At 38.6% G+C, this 21,762-nt stretch overlaps 1 protein-coding gene across 4 annotated transcripts in view; it reads left to right on the forward strand.

The window, feature by feature from the left end:
- The window catches only part of nbeaa (neurobeachin a), an 868,656-nt gene that overhangs the window by 789,017 nt on the left and 57,877 nt on the right, over positions 1-21,762 (forward strand). For 3 of the 4 annotated variants that reach the window (XM_063054330.1, XM_063054328.1, XM_063054329.1), the window contains 2 exons: positions 7,097-7,186; positions 21,361-21,553. In XM_063054330.1, the coding sequence (XP_062910400.1) occupies positions 7,097-7,186; positions 21,361-21,553 (283 nt within the window). Of the gene's footprint in view, positions 1-6,729; positions 6,793-7,096; positions 7,187-21,360; positions 21,554-21,762 lie in introns of all 4 variants that reach the window. The other variant, XM_063054331.1, reaches the window with a different exon arrangement.

The following is a 21,762-nucleotide window of genomic DNA, read 5'->3' on the forward strand; positions in this document are numbered from 1 at the left end:
CTCCCACTTGCTGGGATCACAAGGCACACGTGAGAGTAAAACAACTAATATCATCAAGGACCACTCCCACCCCAGTCTTCTGTCCTCTGCACTCTCCCATTGGGCAGAAGATACAAAAATTTGAGAGCATGAACCATCGAACTCAAAGACAGCTTCAATCCCACTGTTATCAGGCGTTTGTTTGGACCTTTCATACAATAAAAGGTGAACTCTTGATCTCCCAATCCATCTTGTTGTTTTCCTTCCATTTTATTTGACTACTTGCCCTACACTTTATCGTTCACTGCAACAATGCATTCTGCATTGTGTTTTCTTTTTGCTACCTCAATATAATTACATTATGTATGGCATGATCAAGCTGGATGACATTTTATCTTATTTAGTGATGCAATGCAGAGTACATCCTTCTGGCCCTTTGAGCCACGCCACCTCAGCAACCCCACAACACCAATTAGCCCCAGCCTAATCACAGGACAATTTACAATGATCAGTTAACCTACCTGGCACACCTTTGGATTGTGGGAAGAAAGTGGAACACCCAGGGAAAACCCCACATTCCATGGGGAGGACAGAAGAAGGCATGAGATTGGGTCTGAGAGGAAACTTGGATTAGCCTTAATGAAATGGCAGAGCAGGTTGATGGGCCAAATGGCCTAATTCTGCTCCTATATTTTATGGTCTTGTGGACACACAGAGACTCCTCACAGAACAGCGCCAGAATTAAACTCAAACTTTGGAACACTCCAAGCTGTAATAGCGTCATGCTAACCATGATGTGTAAAAAAACCTTTTCACCGTATCACAGTCCACGTGACAATAACAAACCAATAAACCCAGTAAACTGAAAAACATGTATAGTGATTAAATATGTTTGCTGATGATACAAAGCTGGATGGCAGTGTGAGTTGTAAGGGGAATACAGAGAGGCTTCCAAGGAAGAAAGGCAGGTTAAGTGATTGTACGAATATATAGAGAATGGAATATAATTCAGTTAAAATAGTAATGAAACTGTATAACCTAAAGAATGAACAAAAAATTATTCAGATGGCTTCACACTTGTATTCTAATCCTGAAATACATGCCAATATATTATTTTGTGCCAAAGAGTACTCAGATCCAAGATGCTGCTTGACCTGTTGTGTGTTCCTAACATTTTAAAATTTTATTTTAAATAAGGAATGGTTATGTTAATGAACTGAGATGCATATTCACCTTGAGACCTATTCAATTTATGCTTAGTTATTCAGTTATTGTTATATACAGTGAAAATACGATTTTACTTCATGGGAACAAAGTGTAAAACGTGTGTAGTCAATTTACCACAGTGGTGCATTATCGACACTTAGAAGACAATGCTAAACTTCCAGTCTCTCTCAACCTTACTTTTAGAATCATGTATAAGGTTTTTAAGGAAATTACTCTCTTCATTCCCTAATTACTTAAAATTTGCTTTACATGCAGATTGCACTGATATAATCAACAAAATTATTGAAATAGAAATTTCATATAACAATCTAAATTACTATTTTCTAATCTGTTTTTCAATTGTCAGACAATTTCAAGCATGGATTTCAAAGGACTTTGTATTATTATGAGATTTCACCTACTTCATCAGAATCTTTGTCTTTATTTTTATTTTTGGCTCTTTATCATTATTGGTGTTGCTTTATGTAAATAAACATTGTTTCCTGGCACTTTACAGCATAGGTGGCTGATGCAGCACCTATACCAATACTTACAAAAGATCACCAGGAAATCGTTGTGTTTCAGAATTCCTATTAGAAACACTGCTGAATTTTGGCATAAACTATTTTAAAGGGGCTGTTTTGCCGTAAGTTTTAAACTTTGCTAAAGTGATGCTATGAAAAATTGTGATACTACAGTTTGATCAATTATCCATTATTTCGTATTTTCCATTTTCCTTCATTTATATTGTCTGACATTCAGAAAACAATAAAATTATGAACCTGGTGTCAGAATAGTCCACTCGATTTCGTGAGCTTTATCTACCAATTAATAAGATCGTGGCTGATTTATCTCTGCATTGATAACCTTTCAAATCTCTTGCTGGTACAGGAGGGAGGGCTTTGTGTAAGTGGATCTTTTCAAGGGCATGTGGGACCTATGCAAGGAGTATGGATTGAACCTATTCTAGGTGGGCATCAATATACTCTCAGGCAGGTTTCCTAGTGCTGTTCTGGAGTGCTTAAACTAATGTGGTAGGAGGAGCAGAAACAGAGTGGTGGGTCAGCAATTGGACAGGTTGTAGGGATGGTAAATGTTACGTTATGTAAGGCTGGAAGGAAGTTCAGGCAACCCAAGTTAATGAACATGTTGGAGCAACAGGATGAAATGTATTAATCTCAAAGCAAGGGGAGAAGGCCAAGACTGACAGCCTAATATTTCAGGGTTCAGATGCTTCAGATGAGATGGAGAGGAATGTAAAATAATAATACTAAATACTTAATTGATCTCAAGTAGGAAATTCTTTTGTTACAGCAGCAATATTTGACTTAACTAATAATAAAGTGCAGAATGATAATATACGCAATAATAATTTACCAATGTGCAATATAATAAAACAGACTATTGTACTATGATATGTTCTCTTGTCACACAGAGATGAACTGTTGTATATGCTTTTGCATTTGGTAGGAATGATTATCTGTAGCAATCCTTGTGACAGTCTGAAAGACTTTTTACTCTTTGAAAGAATGATTTTCACCTAATTTCTGCCATAAATAGGTGATCCCTTATCCTTAAACTGTGACTCCTTGTTCTAGATTCTTCCCCAAGAAGAAACATCCAACCTGTCAGAACCCCTCATGATCTTACCTACTTTTGGGGTGCCATGGTAGCTTAGTGGTTAGCACGATGCTATTACAGCTTGGGTGTTGGAGTTCGGAATTCAATTCCAGTGTCATTGGTAAGGAGTCTGTACGCCCTCCCCGTGGAATGCGTGGGTTTTTCCCAGGTGCTTCAGTTTCCTCCCACACTCCAAAGATATAATAGATAGGTTAATTGGTCATTGTAAATTGTCCCATGATTAGGTTAGGATTAAATCAAGGTTGATGGTGGTTGCTGAGGCGACACGAATAGAAGGGCTTGCTCCTCCTTGAATCACTAAATAAATTAAATAAAATACTGCAATGAAGTTATCTCTCAGCCTTCCAAAATACAGTGGATACAAGCCTAACTTGTCCAACCTCTCCTCTTAATACAACTCAAAACAATCCAGATATCAGTCTCGTAAACCTTCTCTGAGCTGCTTTTCATAAATAAGGAAACCAATACTATAACAGTACTCAAAAATGGTTTCACCAAACCCTATATAATTGAAGCAGAATTTTCCACTTTCTTATCTTATTCCCTTTGCTATCCATGATAACGTTCTGTTAGCATTGATATTTACTTGCAGCACCTACATACTAGTTTTGATGACTATTGCACAAGAGAGTCAGTTTCTTTTGAATCTCTTAAGTCCTGAATTCTCTCTCATTCAGATAGGATAATTTTATTTATTTTTTCTGCTAAAGGAATCAGTTTTATAAATTCCAACATTATACTTACTTGCCAAATTTTGACCCACTTACTCTTTGTAGCCTCCTTATCTCCCTCCTTGAACTTGCTGCCCTTCCTATTTTGCAACGTTAGCCAATTTAGCAACTGTACCTTGGATGCATTCATACAAGTCATTGATGTAAATTATAAAAAGTTGAGATCTTAGAACTGATCCCTGTGGCAAACCAGTTGTTACATCTAGCTCATCATATTTTGCCTTTTTCCAATTTTCTTTAGCCAGCCAAGATTTCAATGCTAGTAGGTACCTCCTTCATTGTGACTTATTTTCTATAATATCCATTGTATCGTATTTTGAGGGTAGGGGCATTACACTGGCATTATTGTGAAATCAAGGGAATCAGGATGGTGGTAGTGAGGAATTACACTAGCGTTGTTGTGGAGAATTGGGATAAGAGATTACACCAGGCATTTCTTGTTTGAGCTGGAATTGATATTGTCTGGGCTGGAGACGAGGGAAGAAGTTGAGGGGCATTGTTTTGAGGATTGAGTGTGATGGTTCTCACACTAAATTGGGAATCTGGAGTCATGTTTATAAAGTGGGTGTGGGGAGCAGAGTTGCACTACTAATGATGTGGGGAGATGGATCACACTGATAGTATTATGGGGAGTGCAAGGAAGAGTTCACAGTGGGATAGCTGTAGGGAGAGAGCACGGAGGTACCTCTGGTGATCTGGGATTTGGAGTCCCTCTGAATATTAGGGTGTTAGGGAGATGAATTAATGCAGAGATTGGTCAAGGATTTAGGTTTTTAATTTACCTATCATGTTTGCTAGGGTGGTCCTATGGGTATAAGATCACATTTTTCCAGGACAGTCCTACAGAACACTGTTCTGAAAAGCAGCAGGAGGAATAATATTCTCTTCCTGATGCAGTCGAGTGACAGACACAACAGGGATTTTCCAGCAGAAATTTCCAACTGATGTCAAACTCAGAAAAAGGTTGTTTATTGTACTTTGTTCATGTTGCTCTTGCTTAATGCTAAAAAATACAGCCATATATAATCGAATTTCTTGTTAAAATTATATATCAATTGATAATGCAGGATTTCACCCACTGAAACAAGTACCATATAAAAATATACTAATATAGATGTATATGCACAAATAACATTCTCATTCTGCTTGCCCAGAAATATTATCAGTAGTCCTCCATCTCTGAAAATATTTGGCCTGAAGCATCTCAATATCCAGCAACCTAACAACTATGAGGAACTTTAATAGTTTAAATATTTCTGAAATGTACTGTGAAGTTTCTCAAAACAATTGAATTTGAATCAAATAATTATAAAGAACTTTTCTGAAACTTTTACAAAAAATAATTAGTTGAAAACTATATTAAAAACAATAAATTAATGTGAAGTTCTGCAATCCCTCTTGAATAATGGAGAGTAAACTAGCACTGGATCGAAAAAGTGATTTCCCCAAACTATTGGTGGGAAACATTAGCAAGACTGGGCTCTGTCACTTGATCCCATATAGAATCCAGTGCTGAAGCACACTGACAGATTTGGTCCTATAAACTATTTTCGTGTTTGACAGCACATGTGTATAAGTCCAGAATATACTGCTATTTAACAGCTAAACACAGCAGTTCCATTTGGAAACAATAGCATTAGCCAGCAAGATGTAGCCCCTTTGCTTTTCCAGCATTCATGTGATGTATGTATGCATCAAAATTACTATAATACATTCTCAGTAATGTTATCCCACAAGAATTTGATTTGGCCAAACATACTGGTTAGCAAATGCTTACATGAAATAAATCAAAAATATTGCATAACAAATACTAGTCTGGGTGCAATTGAAGACCGTAGGTCTGTCTGGTGGTTCGGATTAGTATCTGCAAATGATACTCAGATTTTTCTGTAGCACCTTGATTGACCTGCGCGGCTTGATTTTGCTCCTGGCTTCTAGCCATCTACCATCTTTTATTCAGTATGTGTAAGTGGAAGGGCTGGGATGATTGTTATTTTTCTCTATCAACATGTATCTGCTCATTGTCTAAGCCAGGCTTGCCACAGGCTGAGGCAAGTCGAAAGAACAATATTTCATTTTCCAGACTGTGAATCATTATGTTTGGATATAAAAGAAGAAACAAAAACATATTTCCCACAGAGTATATTCACCATATGGTGCACGTAGTATTTATTTTTCACTCCTCAGTAAGTATTAAAATGCTGGACACCAGGTTCTGCCAGCAGGCTAAATGATTGATATTATCTCAATGGCTGAATGTAAACTAGACTTCTGCAGTTTACAGATTTGCTTTGAGGATTCTCAAGTGATACAATATTCAAAGTATTTAGTATAGGAATACTGTGTTGTATATACTAACTCATGGCAATACATAGAATCTTTTGTTCTCAAGAGAATCAAGTAATTCCTGCAGTAATGGGATCTATCTTGAATCCATGTCTAGTTCTTTGTTATTACAATTTATATTTCTTCTTCCCCATTGACCCAGCACTCTCAGCTCTTTGATGGACTAATTACAGCCTCAACAATTTGAGAGGAATAATTGATGTGATGAAATTACAGTTTCCTTTTTAATACTTAACTTTATTTAAAATTGAACTGTGCTGTTGGTATTAGTTGTGCCATTTTGTCAAAGCCTGCAGAGTTTCTATGGCTATAATGCTTTTTAATCCCATTTGCTCTGATCAGACTTTGCATTCAAAATGAACAAATTACTGACTACCTCTCCTCTTGGTAATAAAAATAGCTGGAAGGAATTTTCTTCTTACTTGACAGTCCATGGCATTTCATCCGTGCTCTGCTGACTGACTTGTCTCCACTGTGAAACCAGCTATTTCTCAATTTTCCACAGTAGGGGATAATTGGTAGTTTATGTAATAATTAATTACACAAGATTCTTTTCTTTTTTATCACCAGTTTATTTCATGTGAGAATTAGAGTGCTACATCTATTTAAATAAGGTGTTAATGTAGAATGTGACATGAGCAACTTTGCCATTTTGGTTATCAAAAATAAATGAATGTATATTTTTCTCTATAGAGGTGTTAGCTACTTTGTTTTGGATGTCAGAATTATTTTTAATGAGGATTTAAATGATTTCTTAACCATGAATTGCATTTTTGCAAGAAGATTATTGCTCTTGGCTTGTGACTATTTTGTCTTTTTTTTTAAGATCTCTGAATCTTATTTCATTAAAGATCCTTATACCTTTCTCCTTACATCAGAATTTGTAAAGGTATTTTGGTCGAAAGCATTACTATTTAAATAATTTGAAATTTTACTGCATGTCATCACCATTTAACATTTTTAACTATTAATCCTAATGCGAATGTAAAGAAAGAATTAATCTCAGCATGTTGCAGGAAAAATGTATTGACCACAACTAACAAGTAGCATAATTTTACAGATTGCAAAAGGAGCACATTTGTATGAACTTCCAGAAATCGTAGCCAATCTAGTATGTGCTTGCATTGTCAAAAGAGCATTGACCCATCTCTTTGATGCATATTGATCATGACAGTCATTCTATTTTCCCTCAGGCCATGGAGGTACACATACAGAACCTTGGACAAATGCCATCTCAGTTGCTTATTGAGCCACATCCACCCCGAAGCTCTGCCATGCACTTGGTGAGAAACTATGCGTTTTGAATCTACCTACCTTGATGTAAAAATAAAATGCTGGGTTACAGTAGATGAGAATGGCACACTTGCACAAAATGAAAAAAGTCACTTGAAAATCATATCCGGTTGTCATAAATTCATTCATTAAGCGAACAATAAGTTTAGTTATCCCTTCACCAATTGATAAAAGCAGACTATTGATTTGAATTTTTCATAAGATACAAGGACAGATAAGTTTGTATGTAGTGTCAAAGCTTTACTTAATATGATTTCCTTTCCATTCATTTCAACTAGATATTCTCAGACCTATGCTTCTCTTACTAAGTATATACTGTCATTTTCTTGCCCCTTTGAAGCTTCCTCATACACTTCCCTCCATCTCTCCCCTGCAATATTCAATGAAGGTTACTACATAAGCCTGGTTCAGAACAGTGCCGGATTGCGTAAGACTGAAACTGGTGACTGGGAAATGGAGGTGGCAAATACATTTTATAAGGGAACTAATAACCGGTAGATGGAAGCAGCTTCTGATCACAGGCATGAGAGACAATGAGAAGCAGTGGAAAGGAGAATTACTGGAGATGGACTATGTACAAAAGGATGAAAAATATACAGTTTCTATGTCTGCTGAACAGTCACTGACAGCCTGAAGTAACAGAAATAAATATCCATACATTAAGACTCACAACAATAGAGGTGTTAGTAAAAAGAATAAATAGACAGAAGTGAAAGCATAGGCAAATGCACAGTAACTAAAATAGGGATTATCGGTATTTATAAAAATTCAGAGATCTGAAAAAACAGATTATGCATAGGCATAATAAATTTTAAAAGCAATTTTAAAACTAAATAAGGTCTCCTAACTGCTGTAATGCAAGCAGTTCAATCAAATTATGGCACAAAATATGAAGATAATAATAAAAGTAAAATAAACTAAAGACGATACTGAAAGAATTCAGAAAATGGCATTCATTTCAAGTGACAGTGCTAATGTCTGTTTCTCAGATTTGTTTTTAGAATCTATAGATAGAAATGAAATAATTAGAAAGTGACATAGGATTGGAAGGTGAAGAATCATAATGGGTAGAGCTAAGAAAATGCAAGGGTAAAAAGCCCTTGATGGAAGTTATATACAGACCTCTGTACAGCAGTAAAGATGTGGTGTGCAAATTACAATAGGAGATAGATAATCCATGTCAAAAAGTCAATGTTACAATAGTCATGGGGGATTTCAATATGCAGAGAGATTGGAAAAATTAGGTTGCTGCTGGATCTCAAGAGGGAACCTTTGTAGAATACCTATGAGATGGCTTTTCTGAGCAGCTCATGGTTGAGCCCTTAGAGGATCAGCTATTCTGGATTTGGTTGTAGTGCAATGAACCAGAATTTATAAGAAAGAGTTAAAATAAAGGAACCCTCAGAGGACAGTGAGCGTAATAGAGTCAAAGATACATAGAAAAACACTGCACAGAAACAAGTCCTTCGGCCCATCTAGTCTGTACCAAACAGTTGAAACTGCCTACTCACATCAACCTGCACCCAGACCATAGCCCTCCATATACCCACCATCTGTGTACCTATCCAAACATTGAAACCAAGCTTGCATGCACCACATGCACTGGCAGCTTGTTCCACACACTCATGACCTTCCGAGTGAAGAAGTTTCCCCTCTTGTTCCCCTTAAACCTTTCACCTTTCACCCATCTTAACCCATGACCTCTGGTTATAGTCCCATCCAGCCTCAGTGGAAAAAGCCTGCTTGCATTTACCCTATCTGTGTGTGTGTGGCTTCCTTCGGTCGTGGTCAACCATGGGTACTGCGCCCCTGGTAGTCACTGGGGAATGGCCCTTCCAGGGCACAAGCCAGGGCAGAGTTGATATGGAGATCTGTCTGTTGCCCATGCAGTGGGACCCCACTATCCATGCTGATGACAGGTCCAAAGGAACAACAAAAGTCAATACAGTTTGGTTCCAGCAGCATCACAGGAGTTGCCGTGCCAGTGTTGGCTACAGCAGTCAGCTGCCTTCGGGACTCCAACTCCGGATTTTTCCTCAGGGTTTACTCCCAAAGCCTTTCTCATGAGTGGGTATAGCCGCAAGGCAGCGGAGGTTTGAAATCGGAGTTTTCTCTCTCCTAGGTGAGCTACCATCCATGGTTAACGAGCCCCATCTGCCTGGAGCAACTGGTTTTAAGGCGCCAGTGGCCCGCCTTTGCCCCTTCTCCTGTCGGTGAAAACAGCTCCACCGGGCATAAGAACTATGCCACACGTAAAGGCCAGGAGTTGGACTTGGTATCCCTCATAATTTTGTATACCTCTATTAAATCTCCTCTCAGTCACCTACGTTCTAAGGAATACAGTCCTAACCTCTTCAATCTTTCCTTGTAACTCAGGTTCTCCAGTCCTGGAAACATCCTTGTAAATTTTCTCTGTGCTCCTTTAATCTTATTTACATCTTTCCTATAGGTAGGTGAATAAAACCGCTCACAATACTCCAAAATAGGCCTCAGCAACATCTTATACAGCTTCAACATAACATTCTATCTCCTGTACTCAGTACTTTGATTTATGAAGGCCAATATACCAAAAGCTTTCTTTACAACCCTACATACCTGTGCCGACAGTTTCAATGAATTATGGACCTATATTTCCAGATCCCTTTGTTTTTCTGCACTCTTCAGTGCCCTACCATTCACTGTGTACCTACCCTGAATGATCATACTGAAGTGCAACACTTCCCACTCTCTGCATTAAATTCTTCTGCCATTTTCAGCTCATTTTTCCAACTGATCCAGATTCCGCTTCAAGCTCTGATAGTCTTCCTCACAATCCACTACACCTCCAATCATGATGTCATCCGCAAATTGGCTGATCCAATTAACCACTATCATCCAGATCATTCATATATTTGACAAACAACAAAGGACCCAGCAGTAATTCCTATGGCACTCTACTAGTCTCCAGTCAGAGGCAACCATCTACTACCACTCTCTGTCTTCTCTCACAAAGCCAATCTCTAATCCAATGTACCACTTCTTCTTGAATGCCAAGTGACTGAATTTTCTTGGCCAACCTCCCATGTGGTACTTTGTCAAATGCGTGATAAACTCCATAAAGACAACATTCGCTGCCTTGCCTTCATCCACTTTCCTGGTAACTTCCTCGAAAAACTCTGTAAGATTGGTTAGGCATGACCTACCACACATAAAGCCATCCCTAATTAGTCCATGTCTATCCAAATACTCATGTATCTGGTCCCTGAGAATCCCTTCCAATAACTTTCCCACTACTGATGTCAGGCTCACCAACCTATAATTTCTTGATAGAATTCACCCAGAAATTCGAGAACTTTTTAGATGTGACAGAGCAGGAGGGGATAAAGGGGTAGGGATTGTATTACTAAACAGGGAAAATGTCACGACAGTGCTTCGTCAGGGCAGACTGGAGATTCAATGAGTGAGGCATTATGGGTGGAACTGAGAAATAAGAAAGGTATGACCACATTAATGGGGCTATATTACTGACCACCCAACAGTCTATTTGGAGGAACAAATTTGTAAAGAGATTGCAGACTGTTGCAAAAAACATAAGGTTGTTATAGTAGGTGCTTTTAGCTTTCCACATATTGACTGGGAATCCTATACTGTAAAGGGACTAGATGGGACAGTTTGTCACATGTGTTCAGGAAGGTTTCCTTCATCAGTACATAGAAGTCCCAATGAGAGAGCATATGGTACTGGATCTGCTGTTAGGAAAGATGTGACAGAAGTTTGTGTAGGGGAACACTTTGCATCCAGTGGCATTAGTTTCAAAGTAAATATGCAAAAAGATAGGTCTGGGCCACAGGTTGAGATTCTAACTTGGAGAAATTTTGATGGTATCAGAAATGATCTGGCAAGTGTGGATTAGTTCAAAGCTGTACGTAGTAAGTGGGAGGCCTTCAGAAGCAAAACTTCAAGAGTGCAAACCTTGTATGTGCCTATCAGAATAAAAGGTAAAGATAACAAGAATGGGGAACCTTGGTTTTCAAGAAATATTGAGCCCCTAGTTAAGAGAAAAAAAGGAGGTGCATAGCATATTTTCAGGTGTGAAGGCAAAACAGATGAGGGAGACCTTAAATTTTTTTTTGCATTTGTATTTACACAGAGTCTATAGAAATGACACAAAGCAGCATCAACTTCATGGATCCTGTACAGATTACAGAGGAGGAGGTGTTTGCTATTCTGGGGCAAATCAGGGCAGGATAAATACCCAGAGCCTGACAAGGTGTTCCCTCGGATCCTACGGGAGACTAGTATAGAAATTGCCGATATTTAAATCATCCTTAGTGACAGGAGAGGTACCAGAGGATTGGAGGATAGCCAATGTTGTTCTGCTGTTTTAAAAAGGGTCCAAGAACAAACCAGGAAATTATAGGCCAGTGAGTTGACATCAGTTGTGGGAAAGTCATTGGAAGGTATTCTAAGGGGACGGGTATATAAGTATTTGGATAGACATGGATTGATTAAGGATAGTCTGCATGGCTTCCTGCCAGGTCATGCCTAACCAATCTTATAGGATTTTTCAAGGAAGTTACCAGGAAAGTAAATGAAGGCAATATAGTTGTCTACATTGACTTTACCTAGGCATTTGACAAGGTCCCACGTGGAAAGTTTATCAGTCATTCGGCATTCAAGATAAGGTAGTAAACTGGATTAGACATTGTCTTTGTGGGAGAAGCCAGAGAGTGGTAGTAGATGGTTGCCTCTCTGATTGGGGACCTGTGACTAGTGGTGTGCTGCAGAGATCAGTGCTGGGTCCTCTGTTGTTTGTCATTTATATCGATGATCTGGATGATAATGTGATTAACTGTATCAGCAGATTAGCAGATTTGCAGATGACACTAAGCTTGGGAGTGTAGTGGACAGAAGGGAAGACTATCATGGCTTGCAGAGGGATCTGCATTAGCTGGAGAAATGGACTGAAAAATGGCAGATGGAATATAATGCAGACAGGTGCGAAATTTTGCACTTCGGTAGGACCAATCAGGGTAGGTCTTAAACAGTAAACGCTAGGGCATTGAGGAGTGCAGAAGAACAAAGGGATCTAGGATACAGGTCCATAATTCATTGAAAGTGGCAGCACAGGTAGATAGGTTCATAAAAAAAGCTTTTGGTACATTGGCTTTCATAAATCAATGTACTGAGTACAGGAGATGGGATATTATATTGAAAGTGTATAAGATGTTGATGAGGTCTAGTTTGGAGTATTGTGTGCAGTTTTGGTCACCTACCTACAGGAAAGATGTAAATAAGATTAAAAGAGTACAGAGAAAATTTACAAGGATCTTTCCAGGACTGGAGGACCTGCGTTATAAGAAAAGTTTGAATAGATTAGGATTGTATTCCTCAGGATGTAGAAGACTGAGAGGAGATCTGATAGAGGTATACAAAATTACAAGGGGTATAGAAAGGTTAAATGCAAGCAGGCTTTTTCCACTGAGGTTTGATGGGACTATAACCAGAGGTCATGGGTTAAGGGTGAAAGGTGAAAAGTCTAAGGGGAACAAAAGAGGAATCTTCTTCACTCAGAGGGTCGTGATAAAGTGTAATGAGCCAGCATACAGCATCTGTCTTCATTATGGAAGACACTAGCTGTATGCTGGAAGTTCAAACGTATCAGGGAGCAGAAGTGAGTGAACTTGCCATTACTAGGGAAAAGGTGCTTGGAAAAAAGGGTCTAAAGGAAGACAAGTCACCCGGATCAGATGAAAGAGGTGGCTAAAGAGATTGTGGAGGCATTAGTAATGATCTTTTAAGAATCAATAGGTCCTGGAAGGATAGAAAGTTCCAAATGACTCTCCAGTCTTCAAGAAGGAAGAGAGGCAGAAGAAAGGAAACTATAGTCCAGTTAGTTTGACCTCAGTGGTTGGGAAAATATTAGAGACAATTGTTAAGAATGTAATTTCGGGGTTCCTTGAGGCACATGATAAAACAGGCTGATAAAACTGACTGTAGTCAGCATGGTTTCCTCAAGGGAAGATCTTGTCTGACAAATTTGTTGGAATTCTTTGAAGAAATAACAGGCAGGATAGACAAAGGAAAATTGGTGAATGTTGTGTACTTGGATTTTCAGAAGGCTTTTGTCAAGGTACCATTCATGAGGATGCTTAACAAATTAAGAACTCATGGTATTTAAGGAAAGATACTAGCATGGATAAAGCGTTGGCCAATTGTCAGGAGGCAAAGAGTGAGAATAAAGGGAGTCTTTTCTGGTTGGCTGCTGGTGACTAGTGGTGTTCCACGGGGTTCTGTGTTGGGACTGCTTTTTATGTTATATATCAACGATTTGGATGATGGAATTGATGGTTTCGCGGCCAGGTTTGTGGACAATATGAAGATAGGTGGAGGGGCAGGTGGGGTTCAGGAAGCACAGAGGCTACAGAAGGACATAGACAGATTAACAGAATGGGTAAAGAAGTGGCTGATGGAATACAGTATTGGGAAGTGTAAGGTCATGCACTTTGGCAGAAGAAATTGAAAGGTAGACTAAATGGAGAGAAAATACAAAAATCTGAGGTTCAAAGGGACTTGGGAGTCCTCATGTTCCCTAAAGCAGAGATTCCCAACCATTTTTAATGCCACGGACCCCTACAATTAACCAAAGGGGACACGTACCCCAGGTTGAGCACCCCTGCCCTGAGGGTTAATTTACAGGTTATGTCAGTGGTAAGGTTGGCAAATGTAATGTTAGGATTCATTTTGAAAGGACTGGAACAAAAAAGCAAAGATGTAATGTTGATGTTTTATAAGGCACTGGTGAAGCCTCACTTGGAGTATTGTGAGCAGTTTTGGCCCCTTATCTAGGAAAGGATGTGTTGACATTGGAGAGGGGTCAAGGAGGTTCACAAAAATGATTCTGGGATTGAAAGACTTATCATATGAGGAGCATTTGATGACCCTGGGTCTGTACTTACTAGAATTCAGAAGAATGAGGGGGGATCACATTGTAACCTATCAAATGTTGAAAGGCCTGAATAAAGTGAATGTGGAGAGGATGTTTCTTATGGTGGGGTGTCTAAGACCAGAGGACACAGCTTCAGAATAGAACAACGTCTATTTAGAATGGAGATGAGGAGGAATTTCTTTCGCCAGAGAGTGGTGAACCTGTGCAATTCATTACCTCAATCAGCTGTGGAGGCAAGTCATTGAGTATATTTAAGATAGAGGTTGATAGATTCGTGATTCGTCAGGGTATGAAGGGATACAGGGAGAAGGAAGGAGATTGGGACTGAGAGGGAAATGGATCAGCCATGGTGAAATGGCAGAGCAGACTCAATGGGCCAAATGGCCTGATTCTGCTCCTGTATCTTATAGTCTTATGGTCTAAATATCCATTGAGCATATTCAGTCACACACAATTATGATTATCTTCACTAGCACACAAACTAGAATAGGAACTTTTAACTTTTTGCATGTAAAATAGAGATGGGTCCCAATAGTTTATGATCCAAATCTGACCAACTAAAATATAAAATCATATCTCAAATATATGGAGCCAGAATCTCATTCTTTAATGAGAGATCAAACCACAGCTAAAAATAAAAGAAGATCTTTGCTGGGCAACTTTAGTCGTTTTTTGCTTGTTTTAAATAGATTGGAGGATTCAAAGAGAAGAGGTAATGTTTTTTTAATTCTTTTGGACAGGGAAGAGCAGGACTCTTTCTGTGCCTAAAGGGAACATTGAGCTTACACTTACCAGGTGTGTCTGTTACTTTGTGGCCATAAGTGTCAACTGATACCTTTTGAGGATATATTTATACAGATAAACATTTGTCCTTGCTGGTCATCTGATTTAAATAACCAGCAACTGACTCCAACCCAGTTTTTGCAAATGAAACAGTGGTGTGCTAATGGCATGTGGTCATTCTAAAACTACAGAACTTGATCAGTCATTTACTATGGGCATTTTTCTGCTTGGCATATAAAATTAGTCCAGCATAGTTAATGATGACCTGAGTTTTTCAGTCATGTTTATAGAAAGAAAATCATGGGTGTGGCCTCTAATATAAAAACAGAATTAAACTCTGACCATAGAACCATAGAAACTACAGCACAGAAACAGGCCTTTTGGCCCTTCTTGGCTGTGCCAAACCATTTTCTGCCTAGTCCCACTGACCTGCACACGGACCATATCCCTCCATACACCTCCCATCCATGTATCTGTCCAATTTATTCTTAAATGTTAAAAAAGAACCCGCATTTACCACCTCGTCTGGCAGCTCATTCCATACTCCCACCACTCTCTGTGTGAAGAAGCCCCCCCCAATGTTCCCTTTAAACTTTTCCCCCCTCACCCTTAACCCATGTCCTCTGGTTTTTTTCTGGTTTTATATACCTCTATCAAATCTCCCCTCATTCTTCTACGCTCCAGGGAATAAAGTCCTAACCTATTCAACCTTCCTCTGTAACTGAGTTTCTCAAGTCCCGGCAACAACCTTGTAAACCTTCTCTGCACTCTTTCAACCTTATTTATATCCTTCCTGGAATTTGGTGACCAAAACTGAACACGATACTCCAGATTCGGCCTCACCAATGCCTTATACAACCTCATCATAACATTCCAATCTGATCCCATCTGATCTCATCCAGTATTTTTTAAATAAAATTTAGATACAATAGAATCAAATGATAACAGTTTTATTTTATATGATAGCCCCCTACTCTACTCCATATATACTCATGACTGCATGGCCAGATTCTGCTCTCAATCTATCTACAAGTCTGTAAATGATGCTACCATCGTGGGCTATATCTTAAATAATGATGAGTTGGTGTATAGGAAGGTGACAGCCAAGTGACTAGTGTCATTGACTGTCAGCATTCTCCCAGTGTCAGCAAAACAGAAGGTCTGGTGATCGATTGCAGGAAGTTAGGGGTAGCAGTGCACATGCTCCTATTTGCTGAGGCTGAGAGAGTTGAGAGCTAAATGTTCCTACAGAGTGAACATCACCAATATGCTGTCTTGGTCCAATCACTTTGACACTGAGGACAAGAAAACTCACTAATGTCTCTACTGTTTCAGGAAGCTAAAGAAATTTGACGTGTCCATTTTAACCCTCATCAATTTTTATCAATGCACATAGAAGGCTAATCCTATCTGGTTCCTCACTGTTTGGTATGACAACTGCTCAGCTTGTGACATCAAGAAACTGAAGAGAATTGTGGAAACAGCGCAGCACATCAGAGAAATCAGCCTCCTCTCTGTAGACTCTGTCTATACTCACTGCCTTAGTAGAACAGCCAGCATAATCAAAGACCCAGACCACCCCAGGCATTATCTCTTCTCCCCTCCCCCTTTCATTGGGCCCATGAGGAAAAACCTGGAAGTATGTACCACTTTCTTTCCCATTGTTATAAGACTTTTGAACAGTCCCATTGTACAATAGGATGGACACCTGACATCACAATTTATCTGGTTATGACCTTGTCTATATGTTACACTGCATTTTCTCTGCAACCGAAACATTTCACTCTGACACTTTTTTTATTGTTTTCCCTTGTACTACCTCAATGAACTGTTGCAATTGAATTGATCATGTGAACATATGGAAGGCAAGGTTTTCACTTTGACAAGAATAAATTGATTTACCAATTTATTAAATGAATAATTAACATATAATACTTCCTCTCTCCCTAAAGGACTGGGCACAGAAACATAGAAAATAAGATAGGAGTAGGTCATTTTGCTCTGCATATGTTCCACCATCAGAATCGGCTTTATTATTTCTAACATATGTCATGAAGTTTGTTGTCCTGTGTCAGCAGTGCAGTACAATACATAACATATATTGAAAGTTACAATAAGAAATATAAAAATATAAATAAGTAGTGCAAAATGACAGCAAAATAGACAGATGGTGTTCATGGATTCTTAGACCATTCAGAAGTCTGATGGCAGAAGGGAAAAAGCCGTTCTAACACATTGAGTGAGTATCTTCAGGTGCTTGTACTTCCTTTCTGATAATAGTAATGAGAAGAGAGCATGTCCTGGTTGGTGAGAAATCCTTAATAATGGATGCTGACTTTCTCAGGCATCACCTTTTGAAAATGCTTTGACAGAGGAGAAGCCAGTGCCCATGATAAAGCTGGCTGAGCTTACAACCCTCTACAGCTTTTCTTGATTCTGTACTTTGGCTCCTCCATACCTGACCGTGATGCAGCCAGTTAGAATGCTCTCCACAGTACATCTGCATTGCTAGAGTCTTTGGTGAATACCAGATCTTCTCTAATTCTTAATGAAATATAGCCACTGACGATACTTCTTCATAATTATAAGGTCTTTATTCTTTGGAGCGTAGAAGGTTGAGAGGGGATTTGATAGAGGTGTTTAAAATTATGAGGGGGATTGATAGAGTTGACGTGGATAGGCTTTTTCCATTGAGAGTGGGGGAGATTCAAACAAGAGGACATGAGTTGAGAGTTAAAGGGCAAAAGTTTAGGGGTAACATGAGGGGGAACTTCTTTACTCAGAGAGTGGTGACTGTGTGGAACAAGCAGGTTCGATGCTGTCATTTAAAGTTAAATTGGGTAGATATATGAACAGGAAAGGAATGGAGGGTTATGGACCGAGTGCAGGTCGGTGGGACTAGGTGAGAGTAGGAGTTCGGCACGGACTAGAAGGGCCAAGATGGCCTGTTTCCGTGCTGTAATTGTTAGATGGTTATATGGTTAATTGCATCAATATGTTGGGTAGACTTTCAGAGATGTTGACACCCAGGAACTTAAAACTGTGCAATCATACTGATAAACCAACTTCAGCACCTGTTCCTGCATTCTACCCATATAGTTAGTCTCTTAAGCACTAAGAACAACATATAACACCTTTTATGAATATATAATTTCTATTCAGCTGCTTTCTGTGTAAAGGAATTTCTGAGGTATACCACTCTCTGGGCAAAAGAAGTTTCTTCTACTCTCTTTGTAGCTTTCCCATTATCTGTAGACCTAGTGAACTCCCTACCATCCAGAACATTCCTCCTGCATCTACTTTGTACAGTCCTATTAGAACTTCATTTGTTTCTATGAGATCCTCTCTAATTCTTCTAAACTCTTTTGAATATAAGCTTAATTGACCCAATCTTTCTTTATATATCAATTTAGCAATTCCATGAATCTGTAGTGAACCTTTGCTGGACTCTTAGGCTAACAGTACATCCTCCTTAAGCTAGCAAGACCAACACTGCACACAATACCGCAGGTATCATGGCTTATATTCATAGCAACACAGCCCTGCTCCTTCAGGTCCTGAACTTTGCTATAGAGGCAAGCATAGTATTTGTGTTTTAGTCGTCTTGCTGATCCACATACTCCTTTTCAGCAAATGATAAACAAAGATTCTCATATCTAATTCCACCTTCATCTTTTCTCATCTGCTGTTGCAAATCTGCATTTCTGTTAACGCCATCAAAGTGGCTATCTCATTTTTATCTACTTTCTACTGTATCTGACTTGTATTTACCCACTCTCTGAACCTGACAAATTCACACTAGAACTTTCTTCTTATAGTTCACATTCTCACCTAGTTTGACATTGGAGAACCGGAGAAATTGCTTTTAATTCTATTGTTTAAGCCATTCAAATATTCAGTAAATAGCTGAAGTCCCAGCACTAATCCCTATGGCACCCCACTAGTCTCTACCTGCCAATCAGATAAAAGACCCAGTCATTCATGATTATAGTTCTACTGAAACTAAAGTACCTTTATCACACTGACTTTGTTTTTCTCCTTACTAGATATTGAGCACCTGTGGATTTTATTTACTATTCCTAGGCATTCTGCAGCCACATTTCCGTAATTTCCACTATCTCATTTCATTTCCACAGCTAATTCAAAACTTCACTGTGAGCACTCCGCCCACTGAAATACAATGAGTTCAGTCTTCTGATTTAACATTCTTGGTATCTTAGCATTATTTTGCTCTATGACTCCATTTATTTCCTCCTCTGGTTTTCTTTGCTCTCCACTTTTGATATTGTTTCCTGATTTTCGATTCTGTCTTTATTCCTCCACAGTCTTCCTGCTGTGTTTCCAAAAGCTGCCAATCTAGTGTAAATTCTCCCAACAACAGCCCCACAAGGACATTAATTGTGGTCTTGCTCAGGTATAATCCATTCCATTTGTACATGCACTTCCTTCCCCAGAACCAGTCCTGGTCTATTCTACCCATGTTATTGCTATCAGCATGTCCCATGATCTCCATCTAGTAATTCTGCCTCTCCCGAATGCCTTACAGCAGCTCTAAAGTGTTCTTGGCCCCAGCAAAATACAATTTATAAACCTGGAATCCTGTTTGCAGCTGCAGAAATACATGTTGATTCCCTTCACTGTAACTCACCCAGTCTTTTCCTCTCAGTATTTCCCTTGAGAATTTTGATCTTAAATGTTTCTAAGAAACCACAGTTACATGGTTTAGTTATTTCAAATGGTAAGCTATTAATTTGAATTATGATGATGATTATCCACAAAGACAAGAGCAATGTCATAAAAATTATTCAAATAAATAACTTATAAAATTAAATGCAGTAAAACTCTGGTTTCTGCTATCCAGTTATTTGAAATCCTGATGATTCAGCATCTGGCACACCAGGCCTGATTCCTGTGCCCTCTTCTACATACCATAATCCTCCCTCTAAATTTACCAGGTTTATTGGGGTATGTATTATTGCACTAACATCTTAATAATAAGGCAAATTGTAATTGTGTACAGTATTAATTAAAATAACATTCAATAGCCTGGAAAATCTGTGAGTCCAGCAACAAAGTCCTGAGCATGTTAGACTAATAGAGTTTTACTGCATATTAAATGAGTAAATTCCTATAGAGGAGAATTGCCTTTGAAATCATTCTGGGCCTTACTCCATACTCATGATGATATTATGTTACATTTTTCAATCTTTGTAATGAAAGTATTATTTCAAATAACTAAACCAACTCAAAGTGAAACTGCTATTTTTCTGCAATAATTTCAACAAGATCTAAATTGTCTTGCCAAAATTGAAAGAGAGAGAGAGGCAATGGCATGGCTGATGTATATCTGGAAAAAGGCATTAGTTTCTGGTGAGCCTTTAATTTTATATTATGTGCTTTGAAGAGTTAGCATTATAAGCCCATAAAATTTGATGGCATATCCTGATTGAGCAATCATATGTGAATTTTGCCATTGACCTTGCTGAAATTGAAGGGAAGCACAAGCTCCAAGGCCTCTCACTTGCCTTTTACCTTCAGTGGAACCTTCACCCATTCGAACAGGGAATTCCACAATCTCCGGCTTCCGGGACCAGACATACAAAGTTCACTGCTTGATTTGGAGCTCCTCCAGCATCCTTAGAGTAGAATTGTGCTGACAGTGCTCTAGGAAGGCAGTAGATACTTCGCTGCATCATGTTTCACAATAATTGGCAGTACATGTCTATTTGCAGGCTTTGTATGGGTGATACCAACTTCACTATCATGAAAACAGTTATATTGCATTATATATTTTAATACTGTTATATATCAAATAATTATGATCTTCATAGCTGGTTTACTGAAACAATATTCATTTAACTCTAAATTGAATAGAAAGTGATAAAAACACTCAGCAGATATAGCAGCATCTATGAAAAGAGAAATAGAGTTAAACAGAGTTTCCGATTGAAGACCCTACATCTTTACGGGGCCTGTTCTGACAGAGCCTCTTCTATCTAAAATATTAACTCTATTTCATTTTATATTGAGATTCCCTGACCTGCTGATTGTTTCTAACATTTTCTTTTGTTTTCTATTTCAAGTTTACAGCAAGTTTCCATTTTTTGATGTTTAACTGTGTTGGTCAAATGCAAAATCTTATTTTAAATTTATTTTTTGTTTTATTATTCGTTGATAGAATTAACTTAAAAGGTTGTATTGAATGTTTCTTTTACCTAAAACTCCTTCTGCACCACCTCATAAAACCATTCCCAACATGGACCCTTAATACCTATCCTATTGTTCTAAACCACTTAGATCTAGGTGATATTTGTTTTACCAAAAATGCAGTACGTTATCCTGATGCATGTAAATACTTTACCTACTGTTTTTTCCCTGTTTTACCAGACCTTCACATTAATTGTGTTTCCCTTTTGCCTCTTCTGTTTTCTCCTCTTTGTTTCTATTCAACAGTGTTTCCTTCCACAGAGCCCACTCATGTTTAAGGATCAGATGCAGCAAGATGTTATAATGGTGCTAAAATTTCCATCCAACTCCCCTGTTACCCATGTGGCAGCCAACACGCTGCCTCACCTAAGCACGCCTGCTGTGGTCACTGTGACCTGTAGCAGGCTGTTTGCAGTGAATAGGTGGCATAACACAGTAGGTAAGTGAAAACACTATCTTTGAATATTTTTAATATTCATGGTGTGAAATTTTGTTTTTGTCACTGCTATTTTCAGTATTCCTGACATTCAGTGCAAAGGATAACAAAAAAATGACAGTGATTTTATGGTTGTGCAGTGATTGAGTGTGTCTACATCTTGTTCCCCAGACTAGTATGATACAAATTTCTGATCAGCACTGAATTCAGAT

This window comes from Mobula hypostoma, chromosome 7 (genome assembly GCF_963921235.1).
Source record: "Mobula hypostoma chromosome 7, sMobHyp1.1, whole genome shotgun sequence".
Taxonomy (NCBI): Eukaryota; Metazoa; Chordata; class Chondrichthyes; order Myliobatiformes; family Myliobatidae; genus Mobula; species Mobula hypostoma.